The sequence below is a fragment of the Globicephala melas genome, chromosome 17, assembly GCF_963455315.2.
Source record: "Globicephala melas chromosome 17, mGloMel1.2, whole genome shotgun sequence".
Lineage (NCBI taxonomy): Eukaryota > Metazoa > Chordata > Mammalia > Artiodactyla > Delphinidae > Globicephala > Globicephala melas.
This window is the reverse complement of record NC_083330.1, coordinates 2,810,930-2,835,123: the sequence shown is the minus strand read 5'-3', so window position 1 is coordinate 2,835,123 and position 24,194 is coordinate 2,810,930. Positions and strand designations below refer to the sequence as shown.

At 44.6% G+C, this 24,194-nt stretch overlaps 1 protein-coding gene across 4 annotated transcripts in view; it reads left to right on the top strand.

Moving 5' to 3' along the window:
- Nucleotides 1–1,205: 1,205 nt before the first annotated feature.
- Nucleotides 1,206–24,194, top strand: part of RB1CC1 (RB1 inducible coiled-coil 1) — a 60,477-nt gene continuing 37,488 nt past the window's right edge. For 2 of the 4 annotated variants that reach the window (XM_060287020.2, XM_060287019.2), the window contains exons 1-5: nt 1,206–1,509; nt 18,870–18,983; nt 19,928–20,047; nt 21,041–21,167; nt 21,338–21,508. In XM_060287020.2, coding sequence (XP_060143003.1) covers nt 19,977–20,047; nt 21,041–21,167; nt 21,338–21,508 — 369 coding nt within the window. In that variant the 5' untranslated portion in view covers nt 1,206–1,509; nt 18,870–18,983; nt 19,928–19,976. The remainder of the gene's footprint in view (nt 1,510–18,869; nt 18,984–19,927; nt 20,048–21,040; nt 21,168–21,337; nt 21,509–24,194) is intronic. The other 2 variants (XM_060287018.2, XM_030859774.3) reach the window with 1 other exon arrangement.

Sequence of the window (24,194 nt, the reverse complement as noted above, 5' to 3'; positions counted from 1 at the left end):
CCCCCAAGGCATAACAACGGTTTAGCCTCTTAATTTTCAGTTCCCTGCAGTAGTACCTTGTTGGGGTGGTGTGATAAAACTCCACCCTTAAAAAAAAAAGTAAAAATCACTCTCCAAAAACAAGACCTCTCCAGGATCGGCAGGAGTGCAAACTTAAGAATCAAGTGGTAACACGTCTTAGCCCATCTCAGCCATGACTTTCAGATACCGGCTCAGCGCGATGGAAACTGAAAATCCGTAATGCTTACCAGCTGTTCGACGTTTTCTTTCAGTTCCTACCATTACAAACGACGGAGCGCAGATTTCGCTCGCCCGTAGCGTGTGTTCTGCTAGGGCGCCCTCGAAAAGGGTGCTGACACGCCTCTTTACGCAATCGCAACTCAAAAGCCCTCTAGTGACTCAGCGGTAGCACCTCCAAGCTGTTACTCATACCAGAGATTCCTGGACCCAACAGGAAGCCTAGAAGTCTTACGTATTTACTCTACCTGCAACTCCCGCTCCTCAGACTTGAATACTTGCGCGCTGCGGCTCCATTGCCCGTGACTCACCGTCTTCACAGCACCAGGACCCCCGACACTGCTTTCCTTAGGGGGCTCCTGCTAACCCACTAGAGAGCTCAGGCTCGAGCTGAAAAATGCGGTGGTCGCGGTGCTTCCGACCTCCTCCCCACCGACCCAGCCTTAACTGCCTTCTTTCCCTTCCCTGATCTGAGCCTGTGCCGCCAGCGCCTTCAGGCTTGCCAGGCCCCTGGCCGGCGGCCTGCAGGCCCGGCGGGGAGACACGCAGCCCCCCCTCCCCGGCGCCCCGTCCCCTCACGGGCCCTGGGCCGGTGGCGGGAGCCCAGGGGCCGCGACAGGCCGAGGGGGCCGAGCTCTTCCGCCCGGGTAACCCAGGATTCGGTGGGTCGGAGAGCGCAGGCCCACTCGCTGGAGCGAGAAGGTCAGGCTCACCTTGGGGCAGTCGCGCCCGGACAGCGGCCAGCACCGCCCCGAGCCGCCCAGCGGAGTCTCCCGGGTCACGCGAGGACGCCAGGGCCCCGAGCCGGGAAGCACCAACACCAGCACCGGCGCCAGGCGGAGCAGGGTCCAACCCCTCCCGGCGGCCCGCCGACTTCCGGACCTGCGCAGAGCTGCCCTGCGCCCGCCGCGCCGCCCCTCCCCCGCCCGCTTCCCGGCGTGCCCCGCGCAGGAAGGGCCGGAGTCGACAATAACAAACCCGCGGCGGCCGTGTCCGCGGCCCTGCTGAGCCCGGCGCTGCCTCGGCTCCCCGTCGCCCGGCCCCTCGGCTCTGACCGGCCGCGGCCCGCCCTCCCCCGGCCCCCGACCCAGAGCCGAGGGGCCTGCCCGTCCCCGCCGCCCAGAGGCGGCGGCCCCGGCCGCGGCAGTTGTGTCGGTTGGCGGCGCCGATGGACGGTTGGTAGCAGCCGCCGAAGACAAGGCGGCGGCGGAAGATGGTGCCGGGAGCCGCGGGCCCTGCTGCTGCCGCCGGCGGAGGAGGAGGCGCTTCCCGGTGAGTGCGGCGTCCTGCCCCTCGGGCGCGGCCCAGGGAGCGGGTCCCCGGGCGGGGGAGGCGGGGGCGGGCGGCTCCGCGGGGGCCTGTGCAGCCCCGGCCTCCCGGTGCCTCCTGCCGGCGTCGGGAGCGCCGGGTCCCAGGGACGCACCCTCGCCGCCGCCGCCGCCGCCGGGCTGGGCCCCGAGGTGTCAGGCTCGGAGGCCGGACGGGGCGAGGGTCCCAGACGCGGCTCCGTCCCGCCGCGGAGCGCGAGGCTTCCCCGAGGGCACGATGCGGATAAAGTTACTCCCGGGAATGACTCAGCCTCCACCGCCCCGCGGGCGGGCGCGGGACGAGGCGCGGGTGCGGGTTTCACAGCTTCCGCGGCCGGAGCCGGACGGCCCTCGTGGGGGGTCATCGCCGCCGTGCCTGCCACCGCCTGCCGCGTGCGCTGCGTTCGTTGTAGGTGGTTTCGTGCCCGCGTCTCCTCCGTCTGAAGTGTAGTCGCCCCGCGGGGCCCTGGGCAGGCGCAGGTGCCCGCTGTTGATAAAGAGGCGCGTTGCTGCGAGATCCGAAGCCGGAGAAGAGCGTCCGCCAGGCAGGGAGCAATGATTTGGGCCGCAGTAGCAGGGCCTAACCGCCGTTTTGTATAGTTTCTAGGTTTTCGTGTGTGGGTGGTGCTTGTGTGGTTTCTCCCGAGGGTGGGAAGGTGAGCCGCTTAGGAGCAGGGTACTCAGCTTAAGCAGACAGACAGCCTGTTTGATGAAGAATCTCGCCGTTGTATGTCCGTATTTGATATAAGCAGCGCGCTTCCGATCCTGACGCTACTATGAGGGGCAGCCAGGGACCACTGAGGAAGGTGGCAGACTGGATCCGTAAGGAGACCCTTGATGGCGAGGTGAAGATCTCTTTTTCCTTTCTGTTTTTAATGTTGCAACAATAGAATATGGTCTGGGTGAACACATTTTCTCAGCAACATTTTCGTGTTTAATATTGTGTTTAAAAGGTAGAGTTTTAGAAAAGAGATGCTTCCTGTTGATAAACGTGTGTGTTGGCAAATGCCTGTTGATGGACCTCGGACATGGACTCAGACCACGGTTTTAAAAAGTAATTTTATTTCGTCTGTTTGGAACCTTTTATGTTAGTCACAGGATTAGTTTGGGGCCTGATTCTTATATGGTGATGTTGGATGACAGGGAAGGCGAGGAGGCGAAACTCGTCTCTGAGGACAGTGTTTTTCTGGCCCTTGCCAACAAGCACAAGGTCAGAACACATGGCAGATTTGACTTCTAGCAGACGAAATTCATTGTCAGAAGGGGCAGAGGGCCCAAGACCTTTGTTTTTGAAAAGCCACACTTTTGAACTTAAAATTTTTATTATGTAAGCTTGAGGAGCTTTTATTTAGCCTCTGATTTTGAGACTATCTTTAATTGTCATGCATTTAAGCAAATGTTTGAACACCTGCCCTATGCTTTACTTTTCAGCTGTATATAACTCTTCAAAAAAAGTAGTGGGTAGTGAAATTTTCTCATTCAGGTAATGCTGTTCTGTATCCCCAGTTAAGCTTTCTGTGTTCAGAAAATACTGGTTCAGGCAACTCAGGTAAAAATCTAGCAGTCCCTTTCCACGCACACTCATTTAGATGGTTAGTATTTCCTTACCAAGGCAGACCGTTGAACTTATTGCAAGGAATACAGGAATGTGTTCGATATTGTTTTTGCCTTTTATAACGAAAGAAAATTGAAGTCCTGTATACAGTTAATTACTATTTAAGCATTAATTGGAAATCTGAAGGAAAGGCCCAAGAGAAGTGAGGAAGCTGACTGTGTGACTGTCTGGGGAAAGAAGGAATTGTAAATGCAAAGGCTCTGAGGACCTTGGCATATACGAGGGAAGGGGAGAAGGTTGCTGAGGTGGGCGGGGCGAGCGAGGGGAGCCCAGTAGGAGCGTGTGGTGGTAGCAGAGGCTCCACAGATACTCAGGTTTCGGGGCTCTGAGTAAGGAAGGTAGCGTACTCTAAGCCCCACGTGCAAAGGCACAGAGGTTTGTTCAGTAAACCTGGCAGAGCTGGGAAGCAGCTTGGGCTGAGAGTCATTCCTTTGCTCGTGAAATGTTAAACCCCAGCAGGACCCAGTTTTAGCTCCAGCAACACGAGCAGTGAACAAAAGGAACTTTATATGTAAGCTTTGTATACAAGGTTGTAGGAAATGGTGAAACACCGGAAGTTTTCAGGAAGATAAATTGCAAACGCAGACTGCTCCGAGATGCTGAAGCAGACACTGTGCTGGGGGAGCAGACTGTGGAGTACTTGCCGTCTCTATGTAGTGATGAAAAGGATGCATATTCTCATTATTACATGACTCTGATTCTTCCATATTGGGGACCTAGTAAAGCTAATTTGTCTGTAACCTGGACCCCTTGTGCAGGGCCCTGGGAGGGGGGGCCTTTCTTCCATGGCTCGGTGAAGTTGCTGTTCGGTTAAATCTCTCTGCAGGTATGGGGCTGTAGCGCTGCAAGGGTCCCTTCCTCCGTCCAGTGGGGACCCAGAGGGTTACGCAGTGTCTCCCCGCAACCGCCCCCCTCCCCCAATTTTGCTCTCTGTCGAAATCTCATATTTTATTGGCTTGTAATTACGCTGAGACGAAATAATGGTGACTCCCCCTCCTTTGGTTGCTGGTTCAGGACTATTTGCATCATGTTTTCCTTCATGTGCCTCACATAACTGGTTAGTAACCAGCAGAATATCGAAATGTTAGTCGCATCAGTACAGTACCTGTTCATATTTCCAAGGCTGTTTTAGCCATTATACTGCAAATTCCAGATGTGCACATCCTTTTTTGATATTGCTGTATATTTACATATAGTCCTGGTTTAATAGAATGAAACTAATTCAACATTTGCTGTAAAAGATAGTATTGGTTCCATTTTTTTACTTTTAGGATCTATTATAAATTGAAGCATAGAACTAGAAAATTTTGCTGTAGATACCATTGTGTGAGACTTTAGAGTTAAAAAAAACAATTCATATTTAAAGAAGGTGTCATAAGTCGATACTGATATTTCAAAATTGTACCACGCACAGCCCTGGATTTAGCATCATCACGATGACACTAATACTGAAAAAACGGTTGTGGCTTCCATGGTTGATATTTGGAGGCCGGAGAGCTATTTTGTAGCAGACTGACTTAAATTCATTTTAATGGTTATTCTGAGAATCTATCAAATGACACATGAAAAATTTTTAAATGTATTAAGGATGAAATCGAATGATACTCTCTATTGGGAGTAATATTTTAGACTGTGTATTTAGTAATATTTCCAATTCCAAATTATCTTTAAGTCATGTGTTTTATGCAGTTTTTATGAGTGTCAGGACATCACGGTGTGTAATACATTTATATGTACTGATACGGAAAGATTCCCATGATATTATATTATTCAACTCAAACAAATTGCACGTATGCACGATGTTATCTCATTTTTGAGAAACCAAACTGTCCACAGATAGACATGTCCTTCCTGCACACGTAGGAAAAACCCAAAGCACCTACTCCACACTGCTGAGAGTATTCCTCTTGCCTCCGTTCTTGTCTGTCGTGCTGCCCTTCAGTCAGGTGGCCCGTCTAGTTGCAGGCAAGGCATTCATTTAGGACGCCCTGGGCCTTTATGGAAAGGTTCTCTTTCGGGGAGTGTAAGGAAGATGGCTGACCTACTCTTCTTTCCTTCTTTTTCTCCTTTTCTTTTCTTCTTGGCAGAGAAAGAGGAGGATCAGATGGGAATAAATCTGATCTGGAGAGGTTGAAGCCCAGTTTGCAGTCCCTGGGTAACCCGGACAACTCCATTTGTGGTGAACATTACTAGTTTCATTGGTGTAGCGCCCGTGGCCCTCACTGAGGTCCACCTGCTGAATTACAGTTTGCAGAATTGCAAATCAGTTTTCCTAATCCTTGTTCTTTATGAAGCTTTTGGTCCACCTTGTCCAGCGTCATCCACATTTCCTGTGTTCTGCTAGACTTGAAAGCAACTTGAGGGTCTTTGTACTCCCAGCACCTGGCATAGTGTCTGGCTTATGTCGGGTGTTCAATAAAAGTAGGGTGAATAATGACTGGCTTTGTTCAGTTTGGGGGGGCAGAGTTGTTGTCTGGGGCTTTCCCCTTGGTCTCCCCAAGTAGGGAAGCTGATTCTGAGTTTTGAATGGATTAGACCGGTTGACAGTAAGCTGGAGTGACTGACCTGATCATGGTGGTGGTAATCTCTCAAAGAGGAAATTACAAATTAATCTCCAATGATAAATGATAGACACTGTCTTTTGTGAGTATGAGAGATGCTTTCTTGTTTTTATGGGCATGAAAGTACAATTGTAACACCTGTATGTCTGGGAATAAATGCAGCGGAATCAGTATTTTTAAAAATATGTCTCTCCTTTCCCCCTCATTTATAGCTGACTTTACCCCAGGAGGATCCAGAAGAAACAGATGTCCTTTCATGATGTGAGATTATCCCCCCCACCAATAAGATAATTCACACCACTTGATAGTTAGTGAAGAGCTCTGTTAGTTCAAGGCAGGGAAGGGAAGACTGTGGGCCACCTGTGACTAGGGAAGACTTCCCAGAAGGGCTTTTTTTAAAAAATTATTTATTTTATTTATTTTTGGCTGCCTCAGGTCTTAGTTGCAGTGCACGGGCTTCTCTCTAGTTGCGGCCTGCAGATTTTCTCTCGCTGGTTGTGGCACGTGGGCTCTGTAGTTTGCGGCACGCGGGCTCAGTGGTTGTGACACAGTGGGCTTAGTTGCCCCGCGGCATGTGGGATCTTTGTTACCAGGGATCGAAGCCGTGTCCTCTGCATTGCAAGGTGGATTTTTTTTTTTACCACGGGACCACCAGGGAAGTACCCAGAAGGGCTTTTGATCACAGTTGGATGAATAAAGTTCAGATGAGACGAAATGGGGGCGAGTTATTTTATCTGGTAAGACTATGTATAGATAAAGTGAGAGTGTGGGTTTCGTGTAGGAGAGTAGCTGGAGATACTTTTAAGAAAGACAAACTGGGGTTGATGATGAAGTCCTAGAATGTTGAAGATTACTTAAAATTACAATTGGCACCGTTTTAGAAGCTTTTATTATATTCCTTACACCATAATCTGAAATGCATTATTGCTGTCCCTCTCATACACTCTGCAGAAGGTATGATTTCAGTTCATAAACTGGTGTGAAGAGGTGCACTGAGCGTGGGAGAGCTGGCGCTCAGACACGGGTGGCTCTTGCTGTTTTCCTGCGAATCTAGCTTTAGGCCAGAGCTGTGGCTTCACACGTTTGACGGGGCAGGCAGAAGATGAAGTTCAGGGAGACTGTCTGTGTACACAACCGGGTCCTGCACCCAGGTCACAGACGGCGGGGCACGGTGGGCCGCTGGTGTGCCAGCTGCTCTGGCAACAGTGAGGCTCCGGGGTGGAGGGACGAGGCGGCGTTGCCCGCAGTGTTGTAAGTGGAGGGCGTGTTCAGGAAGGGCTGGAGCCGGATGAGGAGAGCTTCCAGGTTCTGAAAGAAGGGTTATGTCGTTGGAGAATGAGGGGTTTGATTATAAAGGGGAAGAGGGATAGGATTTAGACAGAAATAACTGAAGTCTTGGGTAGCAGGAGAACCATCGTTTTGTTCGCAAAAGAACTTAGGGAATAGCTTTAAAGGAAAAGCACTGAGTTGAAATGTAGACGTGTTGAGTTTGAGGAACAGTGTGGTTTCTGACTGGAGACAGCAGCGGCCAGGCGCTGGTCCTGAGCTGAGGACAGAAGTCTGGGAGAGTTAACTGTCTTGCAGTCGGTTTGCATAACCCTCCTGTGTATGTGTAGATTCTTCTCTGCATTCTCACAACCTGTGAGTTGGGGAGTCTCCTTCCTTTTCGTATCAGAACAATTCAGGTTAGTTGAGGTCCATAGGCATCATACAGTCGGTAGTGGGGGCGGGACTTGCATGTAGGTCTTCTGACTCGTGATCTCACGTTCTTTTCACAGTTCTCTTCTCCCTCTTATGTGCACATCAAGACAGTGAATGAAACTTGAATGGCCATCTAGGGAAGTGTGCAAAGTAAGCGGGGTGAGTCCCCCTGGGGCCCCGATTGGGGGCCAGCCTGGGACCAGCAGGTGGGGAGGGTTGTCTTGTCTCTTAGCTGGACCAGCTCTTATAGGGCAGTATCTTCAGGTCCTTTATTTCTTTGGAAGGTGTAGAGTGTTGTCTTTTTTTCTTTTTCGAAATGGAAGCAAGTATTTTTAACCTCAGATTGTAAATGTGATTTTAAAGACACCAGAGAGCGTGAAAGTCCTGCATCCAGAGATAGCCTTTGTTAAAAACATTGATGTTAAGTTGTTCCAAACTTTTTTTTTTTTTTTTTTGTGGTACGCAGGCCTCTCACTGTTGTGGCCTCTCCCATTGCGGAGCACAGGCTCCGGATGCACAGGCTCAGCGGCCATGGCTCACTGGCCCAGCCGCTCCGCTGCATGTGGGATCCTCCTGGACTGGGGCATGAACCCGTGTCCCCTGCATCGACAGGCAGACTCTCAACCACTGCGCCACCAGGGAAGCCCATGTTCCAAACTTTTTTAATGCTTGTATCTGCGTATATACCCCTCAGTATTAGTTAATAAAATAAAAATAAAATCCACAAACAGAATCACATGATATATTCTGTAACTTGCCTTCTGTAACTAAATGATAAATATATCATTAATCGATGGGTCTAGATCTAATGAACATTTTAAAATGTCTGAGTAATGTCACATTATATAGTTGAACTGTAGTTTATTTGACCAGCACCTATGACAGTCATTGTTCTGATGTTTCATTGTTAATAATGCTGTAATGGAAATCATTGAATATATACCTTTGTACACTTGCCTGGTTATCTGCTTCCGATACCTTTCAAGAAGTGGAATTTCTGGTTTGCACATTTTAAATTTTGGTGCATATCGCCAGATTAAATCTCCTTAAAAGGTATACCAATTTATATTCTTGTCAGAACTGTGCCAGTGTGCTCACTGTTACCTTGTCAGCAGTTTTATTCATTAATCATTAATAGTAATCTGAAGTGTAAAAATGGTATTTAAATAGACTTTGTTTTTCTGCATGCTGTGGATAGCCATTTAGTATAATACTTTGTTTGAACAGTTTTTACTTTCTCTCAATTTGGATTTCTCCTATTGTGTATGTGTGTGTATGTGTTTAAAGATACGTTTGAATCTCTTCTGTTCCATGTGTTATTTATTAATGGACCAGAATCCTAGTTTTAATTGCTGTTATAGTATGTCTGATGTGTTTTGATCAATGTTCTTTCCTACAGTGTCTCAATATATGTACAGCAGGCTGGTAAGTTGTATTCTCAACCGACAAACTAAAGACAGTGTTTATGCAAAGGGCCACATAATTTTAAGAAAATTTTGTGTCAGTGGTTGAGTTACTAATCATTTGATTTTTTTTAAATCTAATATTGGCTTATTTTCTTTCTTTTTTAAAAAAATTTATTTTTATTTTTGGCTGCATTGGGTCTTCGTTGCTGCGTGTGGACTTTCTCTAGTTGCGGCGAGCGAGGGCTACTCTTCCTTGCGGTGTGCGGGCTTCTACTGCGGTGGCTTCTCGTTGTGGAGCACGGGCTGTAGGTGCGCGGGCTTCAGTAGTTGTGGCACATGGGCTCAGTAGTTGTGGCACGTGGGTTCAGTAGTTGTGGCTCGCGGGCTATAGCCCACAGGCTCAGTAGTTGTGGCGCACGGGCTTAGTTGCTCCGCGGCATGTGGGATCTTCCCGGACCAGGGATTGAACCCGTGTCCCCTGCATTGGCAGGCAGATTCTTAGCCACTGCGCCACCAGGGAAGCCCCTGACCCTTTGGTTTTAATTTAGAATTGCGTTGTGTTAACTTGTGTAAAACTGAGTATGATTTCATCTTGTAGAAATTAAGAAAAAGTTTATATAAAAAGACATGGCAAATTTTAGAAAATCTTGACGGGTGGAAAGTAATGTTACATTAGGAACTAAGCTTATATTTTATATGAGGCACATAAAGTTAGTTTGTAATTCCTTCAGCAGCAGTTGGCTTCTGTGCTGGTACTTTATAATTAATTGCATGTAAGGAAGGATGTCTTTGACCTTTTTGCTTAAAAATGGAGGCAATGAAATGATAGGAGCCAGGGCACAAAAGGTGAAGCTTATTCCTCCCTGTTCAGGAGGTCAGCGGAAACGGTGTGCAGCTTCATGTAGCGAGCTGTAGAAAGGCGATGCTGGAATGTTAGTCCAAGGAACTTAGATGATTGCGTAGATGTTATCAGGCGTTTTTAGTTTGGGGAGCAGTACAGTGACATTAAAGTGAGACTAAGATTGCGTAGTTGGTGATGTCCTCCAGGATGGCTTTGACATGACTGCTGCAGGTAGAAGGAGCTGAGCTAGGCTGTTGGCCCAGGTGTGCAGTAGCAGTGCTGAGTTAGATCGCTTCCTGGGAGTAAAATGGACAGAGGGGCGCACAGACTTGGGGCTGTTAGGTCTGTGCCAGGGAGTACTTCTTCACGTAAGACATGTTAAACCAAACTGATCACCACTGGTAAAAACAAAGAGGTGGGTAGGAGGGGTAGTTAATAAAGAGAAGGATATGTTTAAGGTAGAGGTGATTATTACTGTTTTGTTTTTTTATTAAGGAACCTTGGAATATGTTGGCTGCTAAAGAAACTACCAAAAATTAGCTACTTGGGTGTGATCTCTCTCAGTTACTATTTGAACTCTGCTTTGCTAGTAGTGGAATTTTTGTTCGTGAGGACCTATTCATTCAACAGATAATCTTGAGTACTTTGTGTTATGTCACAAGATATTTCCTGTCCCTAGGCAGCATTTTGGAGTATTTACTGTGGAGTTGGCAGTGTGCTGAATATGCTCTTTTGTGGGCATTCTTTTATTTGTTTTCTACAAAAGCAGTATGAGGCAGGTATTGCTAATATCCCTACTTTACAGGTTAGGAAATAGAAATTCAGATGGATGTGTACTGATGAGGACATTGGGTTTTTTTTTGTTTTTAACTCTGTTTACTTGACAGTGAAGCCATGTGGCTCATGGATTGGCTGGAGAAGATGTAACTCAGTAAAATTTTATAACTTTGATTTAGATTAAACAAAATTGGTCTTTATATAGGTCTTATGACATTTCTTTTAAAATAATTTAAAATATTAGCATGAGTAAATATATTTTGTTCATTCTGTTACCCTTTTAGAACATTTAATTTTATAACCCATACTTTTCAGTTAGAATCTGACCAGAGCTTTTATTTTGCTCACGTACAGATTCCTATTTCCATTCCCTTATTATTGTGTCCAGTCTGCAGATTATGAAAAAAATAAAATTAAATGTAGAAATAAAATCTTTCCTCTACCAAACAAACTTAGCTTGCTGTGAAGCCGTGACATGACCACCTAAAAATTAGTCATACAAGGTTGAAGTTACAGCTCAAGATAGAAATAGATTGTTTTAAAGGACTTTAGTCTTAGCGGAGCTAAGGTAAAGGAGAGAGAACTTGAGATCAGGCAACTTTATGAGGAAATGCAAGTGGTGGAAAAGCAGGGGTCTCTGTGATATGCCTTGGCTTGGACTGGGACAGAGTGCTTGTGTGAGAGTCACCGGACATCTTTCTCGTTTACTGTTTATTTCACATCTGGCTCTTTGAATTGTTAGTTACATCTTGCTTGTTACCCCTGCAAGATGGTACACCCTTCAGGACAGAGACTCAATTTTGTCTGTTTCCATGTACACAAAATTTACCTTATAGAACCTCCCTGGAGTAGGTCGGTACTGTGGATGTCGTCCAGGGCGTCTTTCCTCTCAGGGCAGTGACAGGTTTGGGGAACTCTTAGCTCAGCAGTAATTTCATTTTTCCTGTCTGCAGTTAGAGAATAAGAAAGCCTGGACTGGCCTTTATGCTGTATGTGGGTCAGGCGTTGGTGCACAGTGCAGCTTTGGTCTGTGTGTTTCTGTGTATTTATGCTCACTTGTAGGAAGCTAGGATTTTCATTTCACTGGCAGTTGTTACTGTTCCTTTTAGGTAGTGAAGCATAATATTTATGCCTTTCTGTGGACACAGTGGCCACAGAGTCCCTCTGTACAGGCATTATTTGTATATTTTGCTCATTTTCATGGATTGGCTGCGAATATGATATGCTGAGAGCTGATAGGAGATGCTGGGTCCAGACTTACTTGAAAGTGGGATGAAGACTGCCTTGGAGAAATTATGGAAAAGAAAATTTCTTAGCTCTGTCTTACCACAGTGAAAGGCTGCTCCAAAAGTGTTTCAGTGACTTGTATCCATCAACATGAGAAAGGATGACCAAAAGGTGTGGGAGGAATTAAGTTTTTGTCCAGCATGAACGGTGGGAGATCAGGTTCATAATTTCTGGTGTGCGTGTAACCCTTGCACAGGCATATGTAAGTGTCATTTTGTTCAGTAGTTATCTCATGGCCAATCTTGCTTCACCCCTTGCTTCACCCCTTCACCCCTCACTTCCCCTTGTCTCACTACTTTGATCTTGTAAATTTTGAAGAACAGATATGCCCCCGATAGCTCTGCAAGGAAGATATTATCTCTGCTTTTGAGATGAGAGAGGTGTGTGTTTATTAAAGTTTTACTTACCTATCCCAGGAACACCGGTTGCTTTTCAGGAAGGTCATAATTATTTATAGTAGATTCCCACCTATAATATATGAATGCTGAATGTCTTTAATGATTACCAGTATTTTGCCAATCTTATCTATCCCCCTGTCTAGCTAAACTCTCCCCTCCCTCCCTCTCTTCCTTCCTTCTTAAATTTGCTTTTGCTAGACTATTTTAGAACATTTCAAATATCATTTTACACATGAATTTTTTTAGAACTAATTATTTTTTACAACTATTATTTTATAACCAAAATGCTATTATCATCCAAAAAGAGGAATCGTATTATATAGGTTTTTTTTTTTAGTTAATTAATTAATGTATTTATTTTTTGTCTTCGCTGGATCTTCGTTGCTGCACGCAGGCTTTCTCTAGTTGCGGCGAGCGGGGGCTGCTCTTCCTTGCGGTGCGCGGGCTTCTCACTGCGGTGGCTTCTCTTGTTGTGGAGCACGGGCTCTAGGCGCATTGGCTTCAGTAGCTGTGGCGCACGTGTTTAGCTGCTCCGCGGCATATGGGATCTTCCTGGACCAGGGCTGGAACCCGTGTCCCCTGCATTGGCAGGCGGATTCTTAACCACTGCACCACCAGGGAAGCCCTGTGCGGTGGTTTAGTCGAATCTGGACTTAGATGGAGTGGTCCTCACAAGACCGCTCTCACTTGGGATACCAGCCACAAGTTTGGTGGTGCCCAGGACCACCCTCACTTCGGACCAGCTGACTGCAAAGTCTGGCGTTCCCCAGGCTCACAGAATTCAGGAAGGTGCTGTGCTTATGATTACAGTTCTATTATAGTGAAAGGATACACATTAAGATGAAAAGCAGACAGAGGCAGATCCGCACGGAGGGGAGTCTGGAAGGGTTCCAGGCACTGAGCTCTGGTGGTGCCCACCACCGGGTCGAGGGAGGCTCCGTGCTGCCCTCTCTGCCGCAGCACGGAGTATGGTGCCCTGGGGCTTACCCGAGTCGTTGGGCAGAGTTGTAACTGAGGCTTCATCACCTAGCGTCCCGTGGCTGGCCTGTAGTCTCTGGCTGCTCCTGGAGGCCAGACACACATCTTCATTCCCCATTTCCTCTGGGGATTGGGACTGATGCCGTGTTTCCCAGCTGTACGCACAGTTGAAGGAATAAAACAGAAAAGAGCTAGCGTAGATGTTGGAATTGCTTTTACTTAAAAATAATGTGCTTTTTTTTCTTCTTCTTTCGCTGTTCTTTCTGAAAGTAGATATCATGGGAGTTTGTGTTTAGATATAAAATTCTCATGTTGCCCACTAAGATGTAAGCTTTATGAGAGAAGGCAATTTTATTATACTGTTTTCTCTTTATTCCCAAAGCCAAGAAAATGCCTAGGATGTACTAGAGTCTCAGGTGAATTTTTATTGAATGAATGTTATTCATTGACCTGGGTTCAAGGCCCTGGAACGTGTATTTAATAAGTTTCTGCCTTCGGCAAGTTGAGAAAGCTCTGAGCCTTTTTGTTCATCTGCAGAGGGGGACGGTAATACTATAGGTATCTTACGTGTTGTGAAAAGTGAGTGAAGTGATGCTGAGCGTGATGACCGCATATGGTGCACCCCCCGTGAGCACCAGCAATGATGATTTCAGGTGCCGCAGACCCTCAGTGCCGTGGACCCCGGGAATGATGACTGACCTCGCCAGCTGGGTTTTCTGCACACTGTTCAGGGGAGGCCCTTTGTGCGGGCTGACGGTGAGAGTGCGGAGTGAAGATTCGGAAGGGGGCTCTGGTTCACGCTGCCGGTTTGATGGCTGTAAACCATAGTCAGGGGATGAAAACATGGGACATCCTATCGGGGTGGGTGGGCTTCGGAGCTGTTGAAATGAGCTGAATGCTCAGTGATGGGGTCAAGTGTGCCGATACAGTGGAGTGGAGTTCTGCTGAGTTCTAGAGCCACTGACATCAGAACTATCCTTGAAATTGGTACCTTGTTCATCAGGTGTGCAGACAGACTCAGTCTCAGATAAGTTTTGTTCAGGTTTTTGTCGGTGTTGTGAATGACTGCGGGTCACAGGTTGAGCTGCGGCTTTGGGCGGGCGCCCAGGTTTGTTTGAAGGACACAGGAGCTGCTGCAGCTTGTCAGTTTCTCTCATTTGCTGCAGGTGTTGTGGAGGAGGACGGCGACACTGAGGTCGGTCGCTAATCTCTGATGCTCCTGATTGACTGAGAGTGAGGTCGTGAAAAGGAAAAGGAAAGATGGAGTGTTCCAGATTGAAGGAGATTAAATAGATTTTACAGCTAAATGCCGCACATGGTCCTGAGTTGGATCCTGAATTGGGAGAAAAAAACTTCAAAGAATATTATTGGGGCAGTAATTTGAATATTGTCTGTGGATTAGATAAACAGTAGTGATCAGTGATTTGATAAATGTACTTTGATTATGTACAAGAAAATCCTTGCTGTTAGGAAATAGACATTCTGAAATATTTATGGATAAAGAGACATTCTATTCTGTCTTCAGATTACTCTCATAGTTCAGAAAAAATATATCTAATATTTATATGTATCTAAAGAGAGAGAGGAAGAAAGAAAGAAAACCGTGCACGTAGCATGAACTGGTCCAAATGGTAAAGCAGTGGAGCACAGTGGGTGAATCTGGGCAAAGGGCAGAAGGGAGTTTTTTGTACTATTTTTGTTACCTTTTTTCTTATGTGTGAAACTATACCAAAACAAAAAAGGTAAATAATATTGAAAAGGAAACAGAGAAAGAAAACTTAGAATAATATAGTGATTATTATAAAGACTTTATGTTTAGTCTCAGAGAAATGCTGTGTCTTCCTGTAGTGCTTTCCCCACCTTCCCAGGACGGGCTTCCTCTCACCCCCTGCGACCCTGTCTAAATGGACCCACACAGAGGCCTGCTGCCGTCACCCCAACCTAAAGTAGGTCCTCCTTCCTGCCCACTCTTCATTCATTGTAATCATCACAACTTACATCATGTTTGCTTTCTTCTTGTTTGATGCCTTCTTCTCCCTCAAGATGGTGGACTCCATCAGGGCAAAGACCACATCTGTTCTGTTCACAGAATTCCCAGTCCTGGCGCCTAAGTTCATAGGCATTGGGTGGATTTGGATGAATGAATGAATGAATGAGTGAATGAGTGAGTGAGTGAGTGAATGAATGAATCATCTGCGCCACCAGTGTTGTTATACTTCTGTTTTAGTCACATACTTCAGCTGTATAATCTGTCGTGAAACAAGATGGCTCCTCTTCACCTGTAAGATAAAGTTTGTGCATTCGCTGACATTTTTTAACTAATTCGCCCTTTTATCCATGAAATCTTCATTGACTGCAGTCATGTGATGCCCTGCTTATCTCTAGTTTCCTCTCTTGATAACAGCTCAGGTCTGCATCCTTTCCCTAGGGATGCACCCTCTCGCTGCTCTTTTCTTGTCAATCTGAGTGCCTTTCCTGTTTCCCTATCATCTCTACATACTTCTTAGACAGTATTGCGATTATGGTCGTTCTGCTTACTTTTCCTGGCGGCAGATGTTACATTTTTTTCCATTGTTTCTGTATCTTCAATGCTCAGCCCTTGAATGTACAGAATCTACAGAATCTAATGTTGGGTACGTTTCTCGAGTGCTTGTCTTAGGCGTTGCGTTGGATGTTTATATATATATCGTGTTGCTTAATTTTTAAGCTCACTGGATAAGATGAGTTTCCATTTTTTCTGGTAATTGAGGTTCACAGAAGTTCTGGGACTGTGCTGGTCTTATTTACTGTTACATCCCACGTCTAACATAGTGCATGGTACGTAGTAGGCAACCTATGCATGAATAAAGTCAAACTCAAATAATCAGAGACAGGGTTTACATGTAAAATAATGAAATACTATTAGCAAGCATTTGAAAATAGGGTGATAGCAAGGGTACAGCGACCTTGCTGACTGGGTGCGTTGCCTGAGGAGTATAAATTGGTAAGAGAAGCAAGCCTAACAGCCTTGAAATTTTGGATGCTTTGACCCAGCAGTTTTACTTCTAGGATCTACTTCATGGGAATGATCCTAAGCATAAGAACAAATGTGTACCTGTGAGATTGAAAAGCAAACACCTGGAGACAGGAACTAGACTGTGGTGAATTCACAGGCTGGAATGCGTTTTGGCCATCAATATTGATGTTTATGAAGTATTTGTAATGGTGTGGAAGGATGATTATTAAGTGATGGACAAGTAATTTAGAGAAGTCAAGATAGTCTGGATAATGTTCTGGTATGAAATTCTCATTTAAACTTTCAGTGATTTTTCACATGTTTTTCTCTCACACTACAAGCCCCACAGGGGTGGGCAGGGGACCGTGCTTATTATTACCCAGAGACCCAGCTCTGCTGCTTGGGATGCCCTGATAATCAGCTCTTTATTTATCACTTCAGCCTGTTGGCTTCCTAGTCACTTTCCTTTATTCATTAAAAGATTTGGTTCTACTGTAGTGTAACGGGAGCATATCTCTTCGTGTAAGTTAGGTATCTGTTTAGTTGGGCTGAGCCGCTGGGGTTGCATTTGTAGAGCAGTTGCATCACCCATAATCGGTAGTGGGGCGAGTGTGTTGGTGGTGGGTGAAATGCAGCCTTACTTATCCTTGGTGGAGATAAAGAACCTGTGGTCAGTGCCACGCATGTGACTTCTTAGCAGTCTTCATAATGAAATCCTTTACTGGTGTAAGATTAATCATTCATTTTATTGAGAAAGTATTTTAGAGCTAGTTCCCAGGAATACAGGGTCCTTGCTTTAAAGAAGCTTGCCGTTCAGTAGAGGTGAGAACTCTGTAAAGAAACATCACAGTATATGCAGCGTAGAAGCGCACGTGGAGGACATAGTCAGCACAGCTAATGGCAGGATTGTGTGATTAACTCTGTGAAAGACTGTGCGTGTGGGGGTGGGGGCAGGGGGAGGGTGATCACAGCAGACCAAGGAAGGAGGCTCTAGGCTGGGGAACAGCCCTCACGAAGGCTCAGAGACTTGAAAGGGCTAGTTTTGTTCAGGAAGGTAGGCAGGGTGGTATCTGGGAGTGACAAGCTGGGGAGGGGTGGGAAGCGGTGGGGAGGCTGCGGGTGGAGAGGAAGAAGCCACGCAGCGTCTGCTGTTTTCCTGGGTGTTATCATTATGGTTAGAGACCCGAGAAGACAGAATTGGACTGTCTGGGTTTGAGTCCTCACTCATTACCCTGTGACATTACTGAAGCCCGTAATTCTTAGTTTCCTTGTCTATAAAGTGAGGATGATGATAGTATCTACTGTAAAGGATTCTTGTGAGGATCCAATGAAAACGTTTCATTTAGTAAAGCGTTTAGAGCAGTCGCCTGGGACATAGTAAATACTGGTAAACGGTGGCCGCTGCTGTTAAGGTCATCCTGACCCTGGTTGGTGTCCCGGAGCAGAAGCGCCTGACCACCCGGGTTGAGAATGGCCTCCCTGAGGGCGGTGGGAGGGTATATGTGGGGGTGGGGGTGGGGTCAAGGAGGTGGGGAGCCGGTTGAGAAAGTCCAGAGTCAGCGAGGGCTTGGGTAGTCACAGGAACAGGGGTAGGTAGCGTAGATGTTGCGTCAGAACCAAGCAGACGTGGATCGTTACCGACGTTTATGGATCTGTGAGGAAGACGGAAGATCTAGGGCAGCACGTGAGAGTGGGTGAATGTCGGTTCCATCAACAAAGAGAAGCGAAAAATGAACAGAGTTTCAGGTGGCAGAGCGTATTCGAGAGGGGTTGTGTAGAGAACTTGGGGCCAGGGAGTGGTTCAGGCTGGGTTCGGTGGTCGGCAGTGGTGCCTCTGCAGCTCCGGGGGGGCGGTGAGGTCCCAGCCGAGCGCTAGGGAGGTGGCCTAGGAGGACGAGGGGCCCGGGCAGGCTGGTGGCGGCCCTGCCCAGCGCTGTCCTGTGGGCCTATGGTGGGCTGCCGCGCTACCTGTCGCTGAGGAACAACTACCATGATCTTCGCTGTTTAAAACAGCACAGACGTATTATTCCACGTTTGTGGGCACGGCTCGGCGGGGTCCTCTGCTTCACCGTCTCTCACAAGACTCCAGTGAAGGTTTCAGCCCGGGCGGGGTCTTGTCTGAGGCTTAGCAGGAATGATCCGCTTCCGAGAGCTCGCTGTGGTTGTCAAGAACCGGTGGTTCCTCGCAGGCTGTCGGACTGATGCCCTCGGCTTCTTTCTGGCTGTTGACTTCGGTTTCTTGCCACGTGGGCCTCTCCCTATGACAGTGCATTCCATGGAAGCTGGCAGGAGGGAGGTCATGGTCCTGAGTAGCCATCATGTAAGTGGCACCCCATCACCTTGGCCGAATCTCAGTGGTTAAAGCAGATCACAGGCTCTGCCCACGTGCAAGGGGACTTGGGGGAAGCCGAGGGGCTGCCTCAGAGGCCCAGTGCTACGGGCACCATTTTATTCCTGTCTTACAAAAGAAGAAACTGAAACAGTTAAGCATGCAAGTAGTGGGGCCGTTATATTTTAAGGACTGAAAAATGGCTGTACGCCTTGACAGTGTTGGGGAGTTCTTTGGGGACTTTTGTTTGGTGTCTTTTTAATGCAGTGGTGTAGGTCAAGGTCATATGCTTGTGGTTCAGTGAATGTGCAGGTAGGAAGAGAAGCAGAGTAGAGATTACTCTTTCAGAAGGTAATGTTAAAAGGAAGAGCACTTAACCGTTTTTTGTAGTCACATTGAATTATTTCTCTCTATAATCAGAAATTTTTCTTTTCCAGTTCACTGAGTTTAACCAGTAATGCCATTCAGTTGCCAGTATCAAGCAAAGCAAACATAAGCCACTTTTAATCTGCTTTTTAAGAAAGTGGTAATCCTTTTCACAGTGCCTGACGGTAAGTCACAGTTCCTGCCTTTATAACGGAGTTTTGATCTAATGCATTTAAAATAGCGATTTTGGAAACATTAATTTTAAAGCCTTATTTGCTTTTTTCTTCCCTCATCTGCTCTAAGTTCATGTGGAGAGAGCATAAAGATAACTACTAGTTTCTGGAAATGTATTTGTCATCTTTCATCACTTACATTGATATTGGGGATTTTTACCTCCAGTTGTTAAAAATAAAACGCTAGCTCTTGACATCTGTCCCTTTTATTTATAGATGAGGAAGCTTTATTTTATATATGGGGTTTTGACTTGGACAACTAGGTGATGGCAGGGTTGTTTTAAATATTCTGATTCCCAGACCTGTGCACTTTCTGCTGTTCCACAAAGTGATGAACTGTAAGGGCCAGAGTTTCTTACGTGAAGTGTTTCTAACTCAGCGTGGAGGTGGAACTCAGAGTAAGAGGCACCTGGTGGAAGGAATAGGGACTGACTCTTTCCCTCCTATTGCAAGTGGTGGCTCTTCTTGTTTGCTGTTAGTAAGTTTAACCTTAAGACTTTTTCATTGTTACAAGGTAGAAGCAGGGGAAGAACTTTTGGAGTTAGGATGATGTTGGACCAAATTTTTAATTTTTGTTTTTCTTCTTAATGTAGGGTGGTCCATGAGAGCAGTGTGAAATATACACCAAACTGTTCTAACTACTATCTTCTTTCTTCCTCAGAACAAATTATTTTTCTTTATGATAGAAGTTACACTTCTCATTAGCCTCATTACTGTTCATTTTTGTTTTTTAAGCAACAAGTTTACTGAATTGTCCAGTTAGCCGTTCTAGACATCAAAACCTATTCCGTTTTTTTGTTGCTTATGTAGTATAACTGTGCTCTGTCTTATGTGAGCATAATTGTCTTTGTACTTGCGTTTGTAAATTGACCACTTTTCTTGTCTGTTTCTTTCAGTAATCGTATCAGAGTGAGGTATAAGCTCACAGAACCCAGAGAAATCATCATGAAGTTGTATGTATTTCTGGTGAACACTGGAACCACCCTGACATTTGACACTGAACTTACAGTGCAAACGTGAGCTGGGTTTCATTGATTCTCATCAGTTTTGCATTTTGTACATTTAAAAAGTTAAAGAAAGATTTGATTTTGAGAATACTATTCCTTTATTAAATAAGAGTAGCAGTATGGCAAGTCTTCACTTTTTTATCCTCAGCATATTACGTATACAGTTGTCATCTTCCTCAAAGGGCTAATGATAAATTTGTTAAGTTGTGCTTTGTTCTGTTTGCGTGACTGTGTTGTTCAGAGTAAACATACTGATTTCAAACGAAAGCAGTCGAATAGAAGTAAGTTTTCATAGCTAGTTGCTCTTCTGAGTTGCCCAGGGCGCTGCTGAGGGGGTTATTGCTATAGCTACATAAACCAGCATGTACCAGCCCTGTGGTTTTTCGTCACTGTTTTTATTATTTTATGTGAATAAAGTCAATAGTGTTTGTTTTGTTTGTTAATGATAGAATAAAATTTCGAATTAATCTTATTTTTTACTGGAATTATGAAATTATTTTTTTGAAAGTTCTAGTTTTTATAAAATCTGATTTGACCTGTAAAGGAATGGTTTTTTGAAAGATTAGGAAAAGAAAGCGATTTCCATATGGTGTAGACTTCATGTGTTTTGTGTAATGTGATGTGGAGATTTTAACACACATTCTTTGTTCTGAGGATTTTAACAGACCTGATGCTAATTTGAGCATGTTCCTTTGCTACGTTATATAAAGATCACAAAAATAAATGTTTCTACTGCCTGCATTTCATAAGCTCACTTTTAGGTGTGGGACACGGGTGATCGTTGACCTTCTAGTTATTTATGATTGGCTGGTTGATTATGGAATCCAGCTGCAGAAACAAGAAGCTTGTAGTGTTTACTACTGTTTCTGGGGAAATTTTTAGAGTGAAATTCATTTATCTGTCAGGTATTTTTACACAGTGCCACTTGGATAATGAAAAAAGTTGTCATTGGGCAAATGTAAATAGCTGATGTTTTGGCCCCCTGCCCCCCCTCTTTTAAAGTGTGGCTGACCTGAAACATGCCATCCACAGCAAGTACAAGATCGCTATTCAGCACCAGGTGTTGGTGGTCAACGGGGGAGAGTGCATGGCTGCAGACCGGAGAGTGTGCACCTACAGTGCCGGGACGGTAGGTGTCCAGGGCCTTTCCTTCCATGCAGACGCACTCCAGCTTCACGGAGGGGCTCAGGGCTCGTGGTCGCAAGGAATGTGTATCTGATTGGTGTATGGAGGGCAGTGTGCACGTTCGGTATTTGTAACATTTTACTTCTTTTTTTTTTTGAATTTTTACTTCTGTAGGACACAAATCCAATTTTTCTTTTTAACAAGGAAATGATCTTATCGGAACGTCTACCTGCTATTCCTAAAACTACCTTTTCAACAGAAAATGACATGGAGATAAAAGTTGAAGAGTCCCTTATGATGCCTGCAGTTTTTCACACTGTTGCTTCAAGGACACAACTTGCAGTGGTAATTGTGATATTTATTTATACCTAGTACAGTTTAAAATTAAAAATTGGCATTATTTAACAGAATAATGTCTTATTCACATGCTTGGTAATGTTTTTGTGGACTATTAGCTAACTAGGCATTGGCAAATGATCTAAAAAATTGATTGCTTCTAAAAGCATTCAAATCTTGGGCTTCCCTGGTGGTGCAATGGTTAAGAATCCGCCTGCCAACGCCAGGGACACAGGTTCGAGCCTTGGTCCAGGAAGATCCCACATGCCACGGAGCAACTAAGCCCATGCGCCACAACTACTGAGCCTGAGCTCTAGAGCCTACGAGCCACAACTACTGAAGCCCACGTGCCTAGAGCCCGTGCTCCGCAACAAGAGAAGCCACCGCAGTGAGAAGCCCGTGCAGGCAACGAAGAGTAGCCCCTGCTCGCTGCAACTAGAGAAAGCCCATGCACAGCAACAAAGACGCAATGCAGCCAAAAATTAATAAATACAAAATAAATAAATTTATTAAAAAATAAAAGCATTCAAATCTAAATAGCAGAGTAGTCTAAATTATAGAGGAAACATGCCAAAAGCATGAAAAATAACAAACTTTGAAAAAATATTTTGTGATTACTTTGTCTGGATTTTAAATTTCAGGCGTGTGCTTTGTTCGTCATCCTACGTTTGCAAACAGTTACAAAATCTTAGGGTGGAACAACTGTCTTAAACATGGTTTGTTTACTCTTTCCTAGATGATGGTGTGCAGTTAATGACTTCAGGACATTGCTTTGATCGGTGCAGTACCTATGTTTGAGTAGACAGACATAGGCACAGAGAGCTTAAAGAACTCTTAAGATTGTGACTTTTCTCTCACATCCATATTTAGGTCCTGGAGGAGCGCCCAGTCTCTTCCTAATACATACACCTCTGTTGCTGCTTGCAGCCCCCGTGCATTGTTTCCCAGCCATTTGGTTTATTTTTTGTTTTTTTGTGTTGTTTTTGACTTGCTGGTACTTAACGGTAATACTGGCTGTAAGCTATCAGTCGTGGGACACATTTTGCTTTCAGACATAAAAAAAAAATGTTATCTTTTAGAATCAACTGAAAAAGAGTATTTACCTTTTATAAAAATAAATTAATGAAATAAACTATTAAGTAGTAATATTTGCGTTCTTAAAAGAAATTTCAGAGCAGGTTGTTTTAATGTAGTACATACATTTGTGAAACTATACCATTTTTCACACAGGATACAACATAAAAAGAGAATAACCTCATCTTTCTGGAATATGCTTAATAAACATTAAAGAGTCAGGAAATGATTTTTAGAAAGCAAAATTATTTTTAAAAAGACAAACTCTGTAAACTGAATTTATGTAATAGAGTCCTTGAGATTTGTTTTCTGATTATTGGTCTATAAATAAATTAATAAAACTAATAAAGATAGGTTACACAGTTGCATGCCACTTAAAAAGCAATGGTTTTGATTTAATTGAAAAATATAGATACTACATGCTAATAGAAAAATGTAATATTAGATATAAAAATTATAGGCTAACCAAATAGGACGTATAATTGTTAAGTGATTAGAGTAAAAAATCAAAAGAACAAATAAAACTTGATAAAAAGATTTAAAAATCAAACAGATGAAATGAGAGAGAGGATTAGTGTAGCAGTAAACAATCTTTGCAGTATCTAGTGATGCCAGGTGACAAGTTAAAGAATTGTAAAGGTTTAATCCAGGCATGGATTAAGTCAAGTAGGAAAGAGGAGGGCGTATAATGAGTAGCAGAGAAGAGCTAGGAATGGATACTATCTTCATTAAACTAGCAAAAATCTAGATAGGATATAATAGAAATAATAAAGTGAATACTAAACATAAAATAGTGAGATTAATACAGTCCTCCAGTATTTGGTTATTAATTAGCCAACTTTTCTCTTATTAAAAGAAATTTTATGGTATGATCAAAACAGAAAACAACTATGCCATCACAAGAAATACTGCTAAAACAGGTTGCTAAAGTATAAGAAGAAAGATATGCATGGAGCTAGTAGATAGTGGTTGTTAAAAGCATTAAACAGAAAAAAGTGAAATTAATAATAAAAGATTTAATTTGTGAAAAAGCCAGGCCACATCTGTGTTTGCCTATCAACACAGGCTAAAGATAACAATATTAATCCCAGGAGAACTTTTAATATAATGACGTACGTCAGTGTTCATAGCAGATGGTGGAAACAGCTCAAATGTCCAGTGGATGTATACACAAAATGCGGTATATTCATACAGTGGGATATCATTCAGCCTTCAACAGGAAGGAAATTTGTGATATAAGCTACAACATGGAGAAACCTTGAAGACAGTATACTAAGTGAAATAAGCCAGACACGAAAGGACAAGTAGCGTATCATTCCAATTACATGAGGTCCCTAAAATAGTCAAATTCATAGAGACGGACAGTAGAATAGATGTTACCAGGGACCGAGGAGTGAGGGGAATGTTGAGTTAATTGTTTAATGGATGCCGAGTTCCAGTTTGGGATGATGAGAGAATCCTGGAGATGGGTGGTGGTGATGGTTGCCCAGCAATGTGAACGAGTTCATGGTACTGAGCCATACACTTAAAGATGTGTTAAAACGGTAAAATTTATGTGTGTTTCACCACAAAAAAATTTTTAAGGGAGATTTTAATACATTTCTCTCATAATCAAAAGGAT